We start from the raw sequence: 17,556 nt of genomic DNA on the forward strand, positions 1-17,556 counted from the left end.
GCCTGTACATTTTTATTTGAGAGAAATTAAGAATGAAATTTCCAAAGGCAATTTTGTAAACTATTCATTTATGAACTTGGTCCCAAAGAGACATGGGTGTGAGTAACTTGACCTGAACAAAAAGTGTCTCTGACGTCAGCTGGGGCATTTCTGTAAGTCACATGTCTGCAGAAGCAACTGCAGGACTGTGCTTGACTTATCCCATATGGATTTTCCTTGCTACCTCCATAGTTAGGTCAGCAATATCAGGCTGCACATTCTGCCATTTTCATTGCTGCAAAGTGGTTTGCACCCTCACAAAAAAAATCACCTCCTTGGTGTATGGCTCTAGAGGTGAGAGGTGAACTTTCACTGCTGCAAGACCTGGAGAGAAATCCCAAGGCCTGGATTTAACTGAGTTCTCCTGCCCTGACTTGCCATGGATGGCACAGGAATGATGAGGAGGGACAGCACAAGACTTGCTGGCCTGCAGGAATCAGAGATTGGCAACTCTGGATTACAGCAGTGAAAACCAGAAATAAATAAACAAGCAAATCTGCATACAGATCAAAAAATAACAAGTGACTAAAAGATAGTAGTTACTTAAGGAGAATTTTCTGGATACTAAATCCATAGTGCTTGAACAGTCTGAAGAAGCTTTTGTCATATGACAAATGCTGCCAGCAAGACATCAGAGGAAAACACTGGCTGGACTGACCTTGACTTTTCCAAATACACTGTTTCTTCACAATCAGTACCAACTAATCAATAACCTGATACAGGTTTTCAAATACCATTTTCAAATTGTTCTCTGTGTCATATTGAAAGGATAAATTAATCTTCTGGGTCATAGGTGGCCAAAAGGTTCAGAGAAGGAGAATGAGCAGTGTAAGAAGAACAGTTCCCCAAACATTCCTAGAGCCAACAGCCTGTTCATACCAACATGCTTGGACAGCAAATAAAGGACCCAGACCAGCAGAGCACTTAAGCACAGGCTTTAACTTTAAGCACGTGCCTAAGTGCTTTGCTGGAAAAGGGCCCAAAGAAAAGAATGAGCACAGTTAACTGAAAAGCCCTTCAGAACTGGCCTGACTGCTTTGTTTGTCCATTCCAGTTGCTAGTAAACACACGTTTGGATTTAACCCATCTCACAAGAATAGTGACCTGGTACAACCAATCTCTGCACTCTGGAAAGGCACTGCAAGACACACTTGGTACTTAGGCTACTTAAAAGGCACAAAAGAAGTAGCATCTTCACATCTCTCTTGCAGGAAAATCCATATGAGGGCCCAAACCATTAAATATGCTTTTACCACACAAGCCTGCCTTGCTCTGACTCTTCCACCAGCTTCACAGAACATATTTTGGAGACCTCATAAAGAGGGCACAAAATGCTGCCACAGGGTCAGTGGCTCTTCTTCCTGTCTCCTAATTGTGAAGGAAAGCCAAACTTGAGCAGATAATTTCTGACTCTGGGCCTTGGGAATGTGGCAGTCTTTTTTCTACCTCCACCTTGGTCCATTAATAACATTTTTATATGTATCAAATTTACCCCCAAAACCAAAATCCAAACAAAGTTCCCTAGAATATCTTAAGCAATGTGCTTAAGTTAAAAAAAGAACTGGAGTCCAAAAATGGAAGGATGATTAGGGAGGTAGGTGAAGTTTGAATGAAACAATAATAAAAAGCCCTAAGAACACATCATATATTCATAGTTCTTGAATCATTAAGGCTCTGCATGACAGCTCTCACAAGCACCAGTATGGCAAATTCACTGACTTTTAAGCAGGAGTGAAAGTGGTTAAGCCCTAGGACAAATAATTTGAAAATCTCAGCACAAGTCTGATCTCAGAGAGTTTAAAGGAATGCAGACTGCCCAAAAACACAGCAGCTGTTTGTTTTTTCTGCCACCTTTCCAAGGTTCATGTCTGGAGTGAGGATAAACAGTTCTGAAAAAAAGTTATGTGGAGTTCAGACTTTAAGAAAATAAAACATCAGACTAGTATTTCTTGCAGAAAGAATGAAAAAAAAACCCAAACCTTAAATTATTCAGCCCTGAAAGTTTTCAGGTAGAGCTCTCAGGAGCATAGGTAGATGGCTTCAGGCTTCAATATATTAAAATGCATTCTCTAAACAAGTCTGCATTTTCAAAACCTTGGCCTGATGTGGTTTTCTTGAGCAATATTCCTCCAAGCAGAGTTTCACATTTAATGAGGTAAAACTGTAGTCCCTACTTTATGCACATAGACACAAATAGAGGCCCTTTCACATAAACCAACAAGCAAATGAGATAGTGGATGAAGCCTTAATCAGCCTGAAGTGATTTCCATCAGCACAGCAGGTATCACATCACAAGGTTAATTTGTGCTAGTTTGGACATCATTCTTTATATTCTACCTCCTCCATTCTCTGTTTGTGCCAAAGCAAATGAGCACCTACTTTAATTAATTAATATGTCTGTTGATAGGTTGGGCAATCAGAAATCTCCTAACATTTAAGTAGGTATGAGTTTCCTTTGATCCACATTTAAAGAGACAGCCTAAAAAAGAAAGAGGTATCAGGAAATGTTCTTGGGGAGATTACCAGTGGAGCTAACTGGTGTGAATAAGGACTGTCTGTGTTCCAGGCAGGACAGAAATAGCAGGAAATAGCAGGCACCATGTTGAGATTCAACATCTGTTTATGAACTGTCCTTACACACAAAATGAAGAGCTGCTACAGGACAAAATATACAAACCCAGAAAGTCTTAAACAAACTGGGATCCCTCTGGAGAGCCCCCCTGTTAGATTTACACCTGGTGCTACTGGGGCAAGAGCATGAGGAATGGTGAGCACTGAAGAACTGAACTTTGTCTTTGTGATACACATTCAAATGTTATATACATATATATATATATATATATATATATATATATATATATATATATATTTATATCTGTCTCATGGGCAGCATGGCCCAAGATGGCACATGAAAGATGCCATCTGTGAAGGAGACTAAATCCAGACTGCACATGTGCCCACAGAGCTTTGGAGTGGAATTGAGGGCAAGAATGGGACGGATATAAAGAACAGGTGCCAGCAGTGTATCATGCTCTTACACATTCCCTGTTTTCCCTTCTTTGCAGGGTGATGAAAGCACTCTGGGGCTCAACCTCCTGTACAGATGCTGTGCACAAGGAATTAAGGACAACACCACACCTACTTTTTCCATGAAGACAGAAAAAACACTCAATTTCTTTCCTGAAAGTAAAGTCACATCATGGTATTTCTTTTTCTCCAAGGAGTCTGTTTGAGGTATTTTATATACAATGACAAACCAGTATCAGAAACTCCCAAATAGTTTCATGGAGGGAAGCTCAGAAGATGGAAACCACAGAAAAATAGTTTTCTTTGTATTTTGTGGCATGTTCTCCCCCTCTTATCAGTTCTAATTACGTATGAAAACACCTTATTGTGCAGATCCAGCTTCATTCCTCAGGTGAATGAGCTCACCTTGGAAAATGAGATTGGAAGGAGAGTAGAGTATCTAAATAGTTTCAAAACTGTTTCAAACTACAGTGGGTGAAAGTTGAAGTTATTTCCATCATCCTAACTCCGCGTACTATGTATGGATAAATGCAGGTGAGCTTTGGGGGTGGGGAGAGTTTTGGATATAACAGGCATATCTCTCTGCACATCCTCATATTTTTCCCAAACAGCATGAAGGGCTTTCCTATTGTCTTTCTCACTTTGACAGAAAGTCCTTGTGCATGGGTACTAAAGGCAATATCTGGGTCACCTTCCATAAATTATTTTCTACTCCAACACTGGCACATGGATCCTGAGAAAGACTCTGGGACAGCCCCAGCCTGCCAGGGAACACAGGGACAGCTCTCTGAGGAACACCTGTGCTCTCCAATCCCCTCCCTGGAGAGTCCCAGGGTACATCCACACTGCAGAACAGCAGCAAGCTCAGAACTCAGGCTGAGAAGTCTGAGACAGAGCGTTTGAAATTAAATAAAGTGGACAAACACGGGTTTTAACTGAGATTCCCAGCTCCAGTTTCAAGCTGAGTGTCAGCAAGCTGAACCAAATAGATATATAACTCAAATATTATCTGAAGTTACATAATAGTAAAATATAAAACAGAACTTCCAGAACTTCCCCTTCACGTTAAAATTAAACCAACAGCCATGGTGAAATCTGAAATTCCAACTCTCCTATCCACAGGAGAATTGAGTTTCCTATGCATGCAGTATAGAAGCATAACTCCAGTCCTCCCTGCTGGATCACACCACAAGCATTATTGCTTCATCTGTTTCTCTGAAGTCAGACAGTCAGAATCCTACCATCGACATTTAATTAAAGAAGGTAGTAAGAAAATAAACAACCTTTCTTGGAATGTCTTTGATTCCATAAGTACATATACATTTCATCCACTGAAGACTGAATTACAACCTTTCATCTAAAGAACAGCTTAATGGAATGGCACTGGAATAAAGAATGGGGAAAGGCAAAAACAAACCCTTGGTGATTTCATATAACACATTATATATTTATATAATATCGGGCTGGCTATCTGGCAGCATCAATTTGCAAGCTGCAGTAGAAGTGTTCATCACCTCAGAGCAAGGAAAAGGCAGAGCCAGGCACTTACACCGAATCAATAACCAGATCCTATCGAGAGTTAAAGCAGCAGATGGTCCATCACAATGAAGAAATGACAGAACACATACATAGAAGTGCCTGCTTTCTTCAGACACATTCTTGAAAGCACTGTATCATTGATCTAAGATTATTTTTATAGGCAGATGACAGGTCAAGCATAAAAGTGCTCTGTTTTAAAGGTTATGGAGTTGGCAAGCTTGGTATCACTGCCATGGACAAAGACTCATTTTCTTTTGAAGTCTTCCTTGTCAGGTTATTTACATTTCATAGTTAAAAGGCTCCTCTCTGGAGAACATGAATTCTAAAACAAATAAGAGAAAAAGTCCGAGGCAAGCTAATGCTACTTTAAAGAGATAATGTAAATCAACCCTGACACCATCAGTGTCATCCTAAAGCACGCAGAGAATTTCCAGTGAAAGTTACTAACATAAAGCAGATTTAGAGAGTCAGCCAAAAAAAATAAAGCAAAGCTGTAGGTAAACTGCCCTCCAGGCCAAGACTGTTGTTACAGCCATGTATTACAGTGAGAGGCAGAGGAGGAACACTCCAGTGGTGAAAAGCATTTGTTTGGGAAGTCTGGAGGAAGAATTGGTCCAGAATAAATAATTTGTAGTGTGATCTGTGAAAATGCCTATGGAATATGACACTTAATTCTCACTGCAAGTTAGACAGAAAGCTGGATGCCCAGCTAAACACTTAAAGAATGTTACCCTTCAAATTACACGGCTCTTTTCCCAGCTATAAAATAACAATGCCACTTTCTTGCTTAAGAGCACATTTAAGGGCTGAATTTATGAAGGTTCTTTCATATGCAAGGTATCACAGAGGAGTAAAGGTTTGGGGCTTTAAAAAAAAAAAAAAAGAAGAAAAGACAAAAGAGGCCCTTATGGGATAATAAATTTCTGTCAGTTTTAATACTTCTAAGCAGTGTATGTACACATACAATGCACAGACTTCATGCTACATAGCTTTTCTTCCCTTCTCTGGATGAGAACGCTCCTGGAATGTTATTGTTTTCAGGGGGTGGTTTTTAAGAATTTACTGTGAATACATGCATTATATATGTGCACACCAAAACACTGCTGGGGCTGTAAATGACCCAGGAGTTCATAAACATGGCTATTTTCTTATCTGGTTCAAATTTATGCAAGGAAGCAATTGTTACACAGCTCTGGCTGAACAGAGACCCAATCTCACAGGGGACAAGGGAGCTTTCCATAGGGTTTCACATAAGGAAGAGTTCAAAGGAGATGACAGATTGTTTATTACATCCCTTGTACCATGAGAGTCTGATCCCTGATGGTGTTCACAGGAGCTAATGCAAAAAAAAAAACACTCTGAACACCCACCCTGGCTCTGAAGAGAACTGAAATGACTGTAAAAGAAATGAGATTAAGAGAACTGAAAGACAACAAATTCCTCTGTGGTTTATGTCTCATTTTTCCTCAGAATTTAAGGCTGTAACACCACAACCTCCTTCATTACTCCCCCCCCAGCCCCAGTGAAGAACAGTTATCCAATCTCACCATTAGTGAGGATGTCAGCAAGAGGAATCTCAGACTGCCAGCCATCTCTTCATGAATATTATTAAGGGGTGATTGTCATCTCAACCTCACAGAAGTTAATAATTACAGTGCTTATATATCTCCATTGCTTCTGCACAGGACCAACAATGAAATGGTTGTTTAAACAGAGTTTCTTTGCTTCGATGAGAAACTGTGTGTGCACCACTCATCAGCTCAAGTAAATGTTAACGACTATTATGGAAAAATAAATGGCATTTTCTGATGTGCACAGTACAGTTATTTAGGAGTCTTCTTAAGATGCTGGATGTTGCATTTTGAGACTGAAGAAATAAGCCTTTTAACAACAATGACTATATGAACTCTGATTTGTTTTTATTATTATGTTTTTCAAGTGCTGGAGTACATTTTAACCATTGCACACACACTCACATACACACACACTCTCAAACTACCACACTAGGCAAGATCAGAGCTTAACAGCCAACAAAACACACATTCAATCCCTGAGATCATTTTCCTGAAATAGAAAACTACATATGTTTCTCAAATTTCACATCAAGCCACTGCACAGCCCAAGCTGCAGGGGAGAAGGGAGCCAAGCCTGCCTTTGGGCTTGGGGGAGGAAGGACCTGAAACCAAGATGATTCCTTTCATATCACCACATTTCTCGTGCACAATCTCCACTTAACAAACACCCCCATTTCACAGCATTTCTAGCTGGGCTTGCTTATCAAGCAGCCTTTGCTTTGTCAAATTAAGACACATTGCCTTGGATTAGTGAGACTCCCTGAGTTCACGATGACTTCATGGTTGGCTCAGTTCAGTGTCTCTGTGGCAAACTGCCAGGAATACATCCACTGCCCCCAATCCTTTCTATACTGACCTAGCTGGCTTTTTTTTTTCTTTTTTTTTTTTTTTAGAAGCAAATGAACACAATAGAAAAAGAAGGGCTAGATACTGTCACAGCTAATTAACAATCTTAACAACTTCAAAAAATAAAGTAGTAAATATTTGAAGATCTGAATGCAAGCCTCTGCAGCACAACCTCTCAATGTATGTCTGAAGCTGTTGGAAGGGGACAGTGCAGTTTTTCTTCACTGGGCAGATACAGTGAGACACTCTGAAGGGCTCCCGTTCTTGTGGAAAACACATTAAGCTTCTTTTGCTAATATTTTGTAAAGGGCACTTGTACAATAACAATAGCTAAAGCTTCCTGTTTGCCTGTGTGCTTCCTGGCTAACACTAACGAGACCTGCTGACAATTTTCTTCTTCAGCACACAGAACTCTTTCAGATTACTCGGTAGATTCAAGGACATACCGGCTTTAAATTTAAAAAAAAATATCTAACAGTAATGGCCCATATTGCACCTGCCCTTCACAGTCCTGATATCTTTTCCAGCTACATATTTCCTATTTTCTGGATCAGTCTGTGTGTCACCAGTCTCCAAAGAACATGTTTTGAATTTATTAAAAGCCTGATAGCAGTAGAATTCTCTCATTTGGCAAACATACCATCACAGGGACACTTGCTTTTGGCTTCACGACAAGAAATTCGTGGTACTTTGTCCAATCCACAAAAACACCATCCCTCCCCTCCCAACCAGCCTTTCAAGATAATTCTCTCTCCTCCAGAGACTTCTCTAAACAAGTCTGCATGTCTGAACTCTTGGGTTTCATTTCATAAACAGGACACAACACCCGAGTGCAATTCAGGATACTGTCACTGCCCCATGGGCTCAGCACTAATCACAACAGCTTTCTGCAATATTCCCTAGGCCCCTTCTTTCCAGAAACAAGGCCTGATTTTTAGACTAGGCATCTTTTGAAGTAGGCACAAAATATCAACAAGAATCCAAGTGCCAGATCCCAGCCAAAGGGTATCCATTAGTCATGGCAGGGCTAGGAAGGAAGGGAAGGGCAGCTGGCCCCAAAAAGTGGTGTCTGTGCTGCTGCAGTTACCACATCTCTCTGAAAGGATTGCCCAATCCTTGAAAAGGACACAGACATCCTTCAGATAATCGTTTAACTCACACTGGTTTGTTTTTTCAACAGTGCCTCTAAACATAAGCTCCTCTTCCAAAAGTGCTCTCCCTCCTCAAAGTTTCCAGCCTATTCTGGATAAAATATTTGGTGAGGGCTCCACTGACACAGCCACGAGAGACCTCACAGCAGTAAAAGTGAGCAACCTTCCAAGAGTGTGTGGATACATCAGTTTAACAGACGAAGAACAAACACAGGGATGAACAAACATCAAATCCTCACATGTATTCAGCTGCCTGAATACCTCCAAAGACACAGATTTAATTCACTTCTCTACATCACAGAGCAGAGACCAGAATCCAGATTCCTGGATTCTAAAGCACCTCCCTGGCTTTATTTATTTATTATTTAATGTAACTTCATTACAAGTTTCCCTCATTACAATTCAACAAGGGACCAGATTCTACTCCTGCTCATCTCTGACAGTGTCCAGGGAGTTCTCTGGAAGTCAATCAGTGACACGGAGCCATCTCGAGCCCCAATCATCAGCTACTCAAAACAGGTTACAAATAAACTTTAAGGACTCAATGACTGCTTAACATAAAGAGCCAGCTACTTAAACGTGCACAAGCCAAGAAACTCATAAATGAAAGAAAACAATTTGTCAAGTATCTTCCTGTTGAAAATAGACTACACTAAAGAGAGATCCCCCTCTCTCACAGAGATACAGACAAATATTAGTCATGTGCTTCCCAGAAATGCTTTTTATCAACTACAAGCATTTGCTTTTCCCTTTGCAGTCCATCACTACCATAAACAGTATGAATTTCTTTCTTATAAAACTGAAAAACTCATGATCTTGAGATCTGTTGGAAGGAGATCATTTAGAAAAGTGAAGTATATGAAACATCTGTTCCACCCTTTCCCATGTCATGATGGCAAGCAGCTGAAGACTGACTGGACAAGTATTTTCATAAGAAAATTATTTGGGTCAAATTCATAGAGGAGACAAAGTCTCTGCTAGATAGCACATTACTTTCTTCAGATATTAATATATCTAGAGTATAATAATATGAAAAAACATAATCTGCATAAATATTCAATTTGTTCCAACTTTTTTTGGCCATTTTGGGAGGTGGCTTGTAGCACAATGCTGGACACCCTCTATCTCAATAATGTCAGCCTGACATTATTCCCTACATTTCCAAATCCTCCTTCACAGGTCTAATCTCTCTTTCTTAGAATTCATCTTAAATTCCAGTACACACTAGCTCATTTTGTAGTGAGTGAGTTGCCTATGATTGGAAATGGCCCCGAAGCAGAATTCTGGGTCTAAACACACATGACCTTTGAGAAATTGGTGTGTGGATTCCACTCAGTTTAACAGCTCAGCCCTATTCTTATCTGCAATGTAATCCCTCACAAGGCTCCAGAAACACACTGAGATTGCAGATGTGCATCTCTGCTAATAATTCCCCATCCATAACACAGTAGCCTGTACCTAAAGCAGAGAGGAGTTTAGATTTTATGAAGACAGCTGTACCCGAAGTACCATATAAAGGAAAGGTTACCAGAGGTTCTGGATGGGGGAGGGAGAGCAGTGAGTCACACTCAGCACGAGCAGAAGTGCTGAGCCTCTGGAAAGCACAGCTAAGTGTCTGTCACAGCTCCTTCTCTCCACCACAGCATTTCTGAGAGAAGACAACTGAGTGTTCAAGTGGCAAAACTGAAACTCGTTGTTGCAACTTTGGGGGGCAAAGCTGAGAAGTCCTAAGTTTAAATTTTTTAACTAAAGAGCTGTCAGTAATTTTTTTTTATTGCAGAAGAGTCAGCTGCCTGGATTGTTCAGGACAAGTCAATGGTCATTCATCAGCTCAAAGCAGAAATAATAAAACATAACTACATTAAATATGGAGCATTACAGGCAACAGCTTTCCAAGAACAATGGGAACCAAAAATTTGGAACTCATCCTTTGCAACCGTAGATGTTGAGTAGATGTTGTTCAGTGAGATACAGAGCAATTTCAAAGTCAGGAGGTAAAACCTAGAAGATGTCTGAGCCTCCATCTCAGAGGTAAAAAACACTTATTGTTTATTGTAGGTCCACTGGAAAAAAAAACTTGGCAACAAAGCAGTTCAAGCCAGCAGAATGAAAGGTGAAAGACAAAGCATTACATATTTAGAAATACACATTAAGAGTTGCTTTGCAAATACATCAAACTCCGATGTCACACACTACTTAACTTTGTGCACAGTGACCTCACTGAAGGCAAAACGACTTCACAGAATTTCTAAATGTCAAAAACATACAAAATGTTTTAGAGAGCCCCTTAAAAATTTAAAGAAGCAAGGTCTTTGCTATAAAAGTGCCTTCAGAATAGCATTTATTTTGGTAAAATCCCCATCACCAAAACAAATTTAAAAAAAATAAATCCTTCTTTTATCAGGGCCAAGTTCTGTATGATTCACAGTGACTAACACCGTGTCTTGCCCTGTGAATAGACTCCTTTGTGCTCAAAGGCAGAAAGGGTGGTGAGAGGTAGTAATTCCATAGTTGATAAATTCACACTTCTCCTGTATTATGAGCATATGCAAGACAAATTACTTGACTTCACCACGTACAAGAAAATTCTCAGCAAACAGGTGTACATGAGGTAAAGCAAAGAAAGAAAAAAAATATAAAGTTGGATTCCAGCAAAATGTTTCTTGTCCTTATTTTCTGTCTTTTTCTTCCTTCTTTGTTACCCTACAAGACAATCCACTGGAGTCAAAACAATGGGCTTGATTTTGGGGAGCACATTAAAGACAACAATGAAGGATGTACAAGGAGCTATTTTATTTAAAATAGAAGACTTTATCCAGAGAGTCTTTTCCCAACACTCCTTTCTCCCTTAGAACATTCATCAATACAATTAAAAGATTTTGAGTAATGGCATTATCCTTGCTAAGGAAATGAACTTGCCAGTCTAAATTCAGGCATCTCAACTTTTGAGTATAATCCTTCACACTCTTGTTTGTTTTTTTTTCAGAGAGATTCTGTGCTTCACCTCCAGGAAATTGCAGCCAAGGACACAAAGCCCAAGCCAGGCAGGACCGTGGAGCTGTCAGGATCACTGTGCCCTCCCTTTTCAGAGCCTCCCCCACCTCATGCCCTGACCAAAGGGTGCTAATGCTAAATCAAAGTCTCAAGTACTTTCACAAGATGCAGACCCTGGAATATCATCTGAGAGCCTGGGATTTATCTTCTTGAAGGTAGGGTTGGGACAGGTGACAGGACTGTTTAGATTCCAAGATCTGTGGGGTGGGAGTTGTTCTTCTGTTATATAATACAGAGTTAGACAGCAAAATCTGACTGAAAATCCAAAGGAAGGTTTAAGACACCATTTATCAATTATCATCTGGCAAGTCCTTGCACAACTCCTCTTTTTGCCTTTTTTAAGTCAATCATAGCACTTCCCTGCTGCATAATGCAAGGAATATATAATATATAATGCTCTAACAATAGCTGTCAATCAGAAAAACTAACTAGGGAGAAATAGGGCACTCAAATAAAAAGAACTGTATTTGATGGGAAGGTATCATATCTTCATTTCCAGAGAGACTAAAATTCTCCTGTGGCCAGTTTTCATCTGAGACTACATTTTGCACAGATTCCACTCCACAAACTGCAATGGAAAGAACTGTGAGCTGCACTGAACTGGGCATGATTTTAAATAAATAATACTGACCCCCACTTCTCAAAAGGATCTGCAAACGCCCTTCACCTGTGTTGGTCACTTTAACCCAGATTTTTAAGGGGTTCTTCCAGAGGGTTTTGTTCAACTACTCAGCAAGGATTCCAGGGTGCTTCTGGGGAGCAGCACAGCTGCCCTGTGCTACAGTGACCATTTTAAGTTAGATTTTACCAGACCCTTCCCACATGGTAAAGAAGTGCATATTTCCAATTCTCAAAAAAGTCAATCAATTTGTCAACAAAAATAGATTTCAAAGAATTATTGGAAGTGTATTTCACGGGAACTTCAAACTCCAGAAATCGTATTTATGCTCCAAAATGACATTTTGCACTGTATCTGTGAATTCCACTGCTCCCAGGAACTTCTGTGCTCAGGAATGCACAATGGAGGCAGGAGATAGGTTCAAGATGTTTTGGGGCTAGCTGAATTACAGACAGATGTACATAACAGCAGGTCCAGTCAGAACGAATTAAAGCAGAAATGTACATAAGAAAATAGACAAAATCATACTGTTATAATTAACATACCTTGCAGTGACACCTGTGGCTTTCCAAGATAAGAAATCTGGAAGATCAAAGAAGTAGCCGACCTTCTCCCACGATTCTGGCAAGTTCTAAAAAGATATGTTTAGAAAGCCAGATATTAGAGGTCAGGCATGGTCATGTCCTTATTTTAATGCAATTAAAATCCTGATATTTAGGTAAAAATGGCATTTTCATTGTTCTGATCTTCCAGTCAGCTCTTGTATCTGATTTACTGCTTGGAGAGCTGAGCCTTTCCCCCAGCACAGCAGACAAAATAAATCAAATGTCCTTATTTGATCATAAGCAAATTTCCCCACGAAGAGTTCATAAAGGCACAAGTTTCAGATCAATAACCTGGGGTGTCTCTGTTCCCCATCAGCTGCTCGTTGGCAGAACAGTTTCAAAGTCAACAACTTTATCAAAAAAACATTTGCCAGAAAAACGCTCCATTTTCTAAAATAAGCCACTTAAGATTTTAAAATGTTAAAAATTTAATATTTAAAATTTAATATTTGTTAATTATAAGTATAGGAAGAACACGAAGAGCTCTGTGAGTGCACAAACAAAGCTTGCAGATCATGTGGCTTTCTGAAAAGCCATATAACATTCCCAAACTCTTAAAAAACTCTTCTACCAAGACAGATCATTTACAAGGAGTTTCCACCTGCAGAGAGATGATGATTTAGAAAGCAAGAAGACTCTCAGAAAAGGCTGGCCACGTCTTTGTTTCCATCTCCAGAGCTCAGTCTGATTTCAGATTATGTTAACACTGCATATTCTCAAAACTACTTTTCCACAAGTACAATCTCCACACCACCCACAGGTATCAGACCAGGATGAATGGGAAGAAAGTTTTCCCAGGAGTAATGTTTAATTCCAGTGTGACAGACAGTGAGCATTGCTGTCCTGCAAAGCAATCCCAATGGTCACCTCTGACCTTAGTACTTAAAATAAGTAGAGAATATCAAAACTAAACAAAAGCTCACAAGGGTCACAAATCAAACTTCCACGGGAAGATAAGATTGCTTAAAAAGCCTCCACCAGCTTCTTAAATAACTGAAAAATGCTAAGTTTTCTCACTTGAGATCAGCTCCTGCACTAGAAACACAAATCCTTTCTGGGGTCTTTCTGGAACAGAAATTAATTCCCTGCAGTGTCAACAATGCACAGGCTGAACTAAAAGAGAATATTATTCCATTTTAGAGAAATAATATTTGGCTCTTTAAATTCTTCCCTGTGAGGGTGGGGAGGCCCTGGCACGGGTTGCCCAGAGAAGCTGTGGCTGCCCCTGGATGCCTGGAAGTGTCCAAGGCCAGGCTGGACAGGGATTGGAGCAGCCTGGGACAGTGGAAGGTGTCCCTGCCTGTGGCAAGGAGTTGGAATGAGATGGTCTTTAAGGTCTCTTCCAACCCAAATCATTCTGTGATTCTACAATTCTGTAATTTACATACTCTGTGATATCAAACCAAAATCTTGCAAGTCCAGGAAGTTGCTGAAATGGCATCTATAAATTTGAAAAACTAAAGTGCAACTGGGTAAGTACCAAAAAGCAAAATTTTGCTTCGTTTTGAGTCATGCCAATAATCTGTCTTAAAACTTTTTGAGTTTGGACTTTGAAAAGGTTCTAGAACTTACTGGGTTTCTATTGAATTCAAAAAAGGAATGCTCTGATTAGAACCTTTCAACATGAAACACACAACCTTTGGATGTCTTTCCTGACCTCTCAGGTTTAGCTCACCTCTGTGACTGATGTGGTTGCTACTCACATCAAATTTAGCTTCCTATATGAATGCCAAGGTGCTCCACAGTTTAGCCCAAAGATCATTCAGCCTGATTATTTTGATAATAAAAGTCATTACATGTTGTTAACATACCTGAGAGCCTTCAAGAAACAACAGGAGTAGTCTGACTGTTACTTTAATCCGAAAAGAAACTGGATTAAGAGTAACCATCCTCTTCAAATAAATCTGTTTCATCAAGTATACTCCTTGGATCCTTATTCTATTACTTCAAGAATTCCCAAAAGCCACAAGTTAGTGACACTCAAAATACTTTGTTTCATGAACATCCAAATGATTCATTTTTTGCCATCTTGATGCTGTGTCATCACTAATTAGTACAGACAAAAAAAAATCATAGCATGCCTTTATGCTTTTTCCAAACAAATTTAAAGTCTCCATGTTTTCGACACTCACTGAAGTTAATTCAAATTTATTTTCACCCAGTCAGGAGTCTGTGACCACATTAAAAGGATTGTGGAAAAGAGCCAGGAACGTTCCCAATGCTGTGTTCACATCCTGCGACTCACCCTCCACACTCACTTGCAAAGCAACTCACAATCTTTCTGCCTTCCAGAGGTACTCATGGGGTGCCCTTTCTTCATCTCTCTCTCTGATTGCTTTGGATTGCTTTAACAGCTACACCTGCACAGAATAATGTTTTGAGATTGTTACAGGTAATCCCAAATACTTGGGGCTGAAGAGTTTAAGAATTATCTAGTGCAATGTATTTTAATCTTCCTAGGCAAGAAGGGAAAATTAGGGATTTCTTCACTGGACTGAAAATAAACACATAGGGTGTCTTTTTCTAAATTACAGAAAACAAATGCACATTGTGTGAAAGAAAGAAAGGGAACAATGGAATACTTAATGCACACACTCACAGGGATCTAAAAACTCATGTCCCATGCCCTGCTCCAAGTCAAAGCAAGGATTTACAACTTGGATCTCCCACACTTCACACTGGATGCCAAGCCATGTGATAGAGATATTCTCAGACACCCAGGATAGGCCACGAGCAGAAATTCCATCCTTGCCAGAGCCATGGCTGCAAACTGATCAATTTTGACACAACTTGCACTCTAACTGGTAAAAGACTAACTGACTGAATTATCAGAGACAGGAACTAGGGCAGGGGGAGAGGAGGGGCTTGGAAAGTAAACTCTTGGAGTAAGGCTGCTGCTGAAGGGGGAGAAAACTGCCTGCACCACCCAGACACTGGTGCAGGCATCCTTAAATCCCTGAGGCATTCCAGGCATGGCACCATAGGCAGGCAAGCACCAGAGCCCAGGCCAGAAAGGGCTGCAGAGGGACAGAGCAGGCCCATGGAATCAGAGCTGGAGAAGCTGGAGCAAGGCTGGGAAGACAGTGTGTGCCTGCTGGGAGCCTTGTCCCACTGCAGAGGAGAGGAGACACAGAGGGGACAGCCCAAGCAGGACATGCTCAGAGGTGCAGGTGTTTCAAATCTCCCAGCTGTGAGTGCTGTTCCTAAATGGCACCTCTGCCTGAGCAGCAACTGCAGCTAAAAACCAGACTCAGTGTGAAGTACAGCTTATGCATGTGTGTCTGCACTGTGTATGGACTGTGATAACAGAGAGTGTTGAAACATTTATAAACAATTCTAAACAAGAGTTCAGTTCCAAACTCAACAGCCTGGAGTCATTCTCATTTAACACAGAATTTATTATTCATTTTAATGGAAAAATATTCAGTCACATTCAACAAGACAAAAAGCCAGCTGCAAGGGCAGCAAGCAGTGAAGAAGACAAGCACCAGCAAAGGAGCTGCTGCCAAGCTAATGCCACTGCATCCACTATCCTTCCCCCCACTGCCAGGGAATGAGAGGTTTCAATTGTTCCTGCAAATGATCCCCCTGGTAGCTGCAAGTCAGGGGTGTAGAGAAGGAAGAAGGATGATGGATCAAACAGCAGCTCTGAGGATGGGAACTGTAACATATAGGAAGATCACTGACTGCCAGAAAAAAAAATCTACTCATTGACTATTGATTTTAGTTATTAATGGCAGAAGAATGAGATGCTAAACAGTCACTTGGTTTGGGTTTTTTTTTCCTAAAGGGAGGCTCTTCTTCACTCTTAAACATGAAATTAAGAGCGGAGTTGTGAAAACAGAATACAGAACACTGCACTTCATTTGGAGGCAGTTACCAAGCAAATACCTACCCCTAGTCCAACATCCCCCACCCACTTAAAATAAACAGTAAAGTTCAGCATCTCTGATTTAATGGGACTATATTTTAGAAATAGTTGGTTTACAACGTCATTAGTATGAGGAAAACATAACATGCATCCTTTCGTTTTGGCACAAACTACAATAACATTTTCAGCCGAAATTAGTAAACATTTTTTTCTTCTGCTATCTCTAGGAAAAAAAAATACTAACAGGCTAATTCTGGAACTGGACAATTCTTCCCTGCAGTTCTTGCATTGCTGTGTTTGAGCTGTCTTCTCATTGCTCTAACACTGGTTTGCCACAGCATTAATATCTGTACATTTGGGTTGTACTGACAAATTCCTGCAGCAAAATTCCCAAGGAGTTATGTACTCACATTTTCAGCTCACATGCAGGCATCTATCCCCCAGAAATACCTACACACTCAGTCAGGCAGTGAACATCCAACTTTTTTAGCCAAAGTCACCAAAATTACAGAACCCGCTCAGTAAACTGCACAAAAATGTACCTGCAACTATAGAAGTAAAAAACTGTTGCAATAACGTTTTGTAGGAAAAATTGTAAATAATAAAATATAAGGAAATAACAGCAAAAGGATTAAACTTAATTGGCTATTTTAAAAGAACCAGTAACCAGGAATTACTTTCCTTTTTAGTGAAGGTTATATTCAAATTTACCTTACTGGCTTCAGAAAGACTTCGTCAGAATCATCTTTCAGGTAGTTTCTAAATACGTGTCAAAGGATTCTCTGTTTCAACTTCATTTATAGTTGATATTCTTGATTCATGTGACCATATTCAAAAGTCAAATGTGGCTGCATGCATAGAAGCAAGCTTTATTAAAAAATCATATATTTGTTTGGTTTTGCATCTAACACTGGACTCTATCACCACACATGATCTACACAGGCAGAAAAATACAATGCTGCTCCTAAGTGAGCCACAGATGTGCACACTTTAACCCAACACATAAACTTGCAGGGATGGCTTTGCCATAGGAACACCTATGTGCAATCACAAGCATCAAGACCAATCAATTAATTTCATGGATGCTAAGAGATGCCAGAGGGTAAAATGATTCAGCCTCAATCTAACTGAACTGAATGTAAGCAAATACAAATCAAATAGAAGACCTCAAAAAGCCTATTATGGCCTTAAAAATTTAGATTTTTAATTCAAGCTCAAAATGGAATAGAGA

The 17,556-nt window shown here is 40.0% G+C and overlaps 1 protein-coding gene across 4 annotated transcripts in view; it reads right to left on the reverse strand.

Annotated features, from left to right (window-relative positions):
- FGGY (FGGY carbohydrate kinase domain containing) overlaps positions 1-17,556 on the reverse strand; it is a 132,074-nt gene that overhangs the window by 96,141 nt on the left and 18,377 nt on the right. For all 4 annotated transcript variants that reach the window (XR_015805312.1, XR_015805313.1, XM_014870553.2 and 1 more), the window contains exon 5: positions 12,395-12,480. Coding sequence is in view for 2 of the 4 variants with exons in the window: in XM_014870553.2 (XP_014726039.2) it covers positions 12,395-12,480 (86 nt within the window). In the remaining 2 variants the exon portion in view is untranslated. The remainder of the gene's footprint in view (positions 1-12,394; positions 12,481-17,556) is intronic.

The sequence above is a fragment of the Sturnus vulgaris genome, chromosome 9, assembly GCF_052056855.1.
Source record: "Sturnus vulgaris isolate bStuVul1 chromosome 9, bStuVul1.hap1, whole genome shotgun sequence".
Lineage (NCBI taxonomy): Eukaryota > Metazoa > Chordata > Aves > Passeriformes > Sturnidae > Sturnus > Sturnus vulgaris.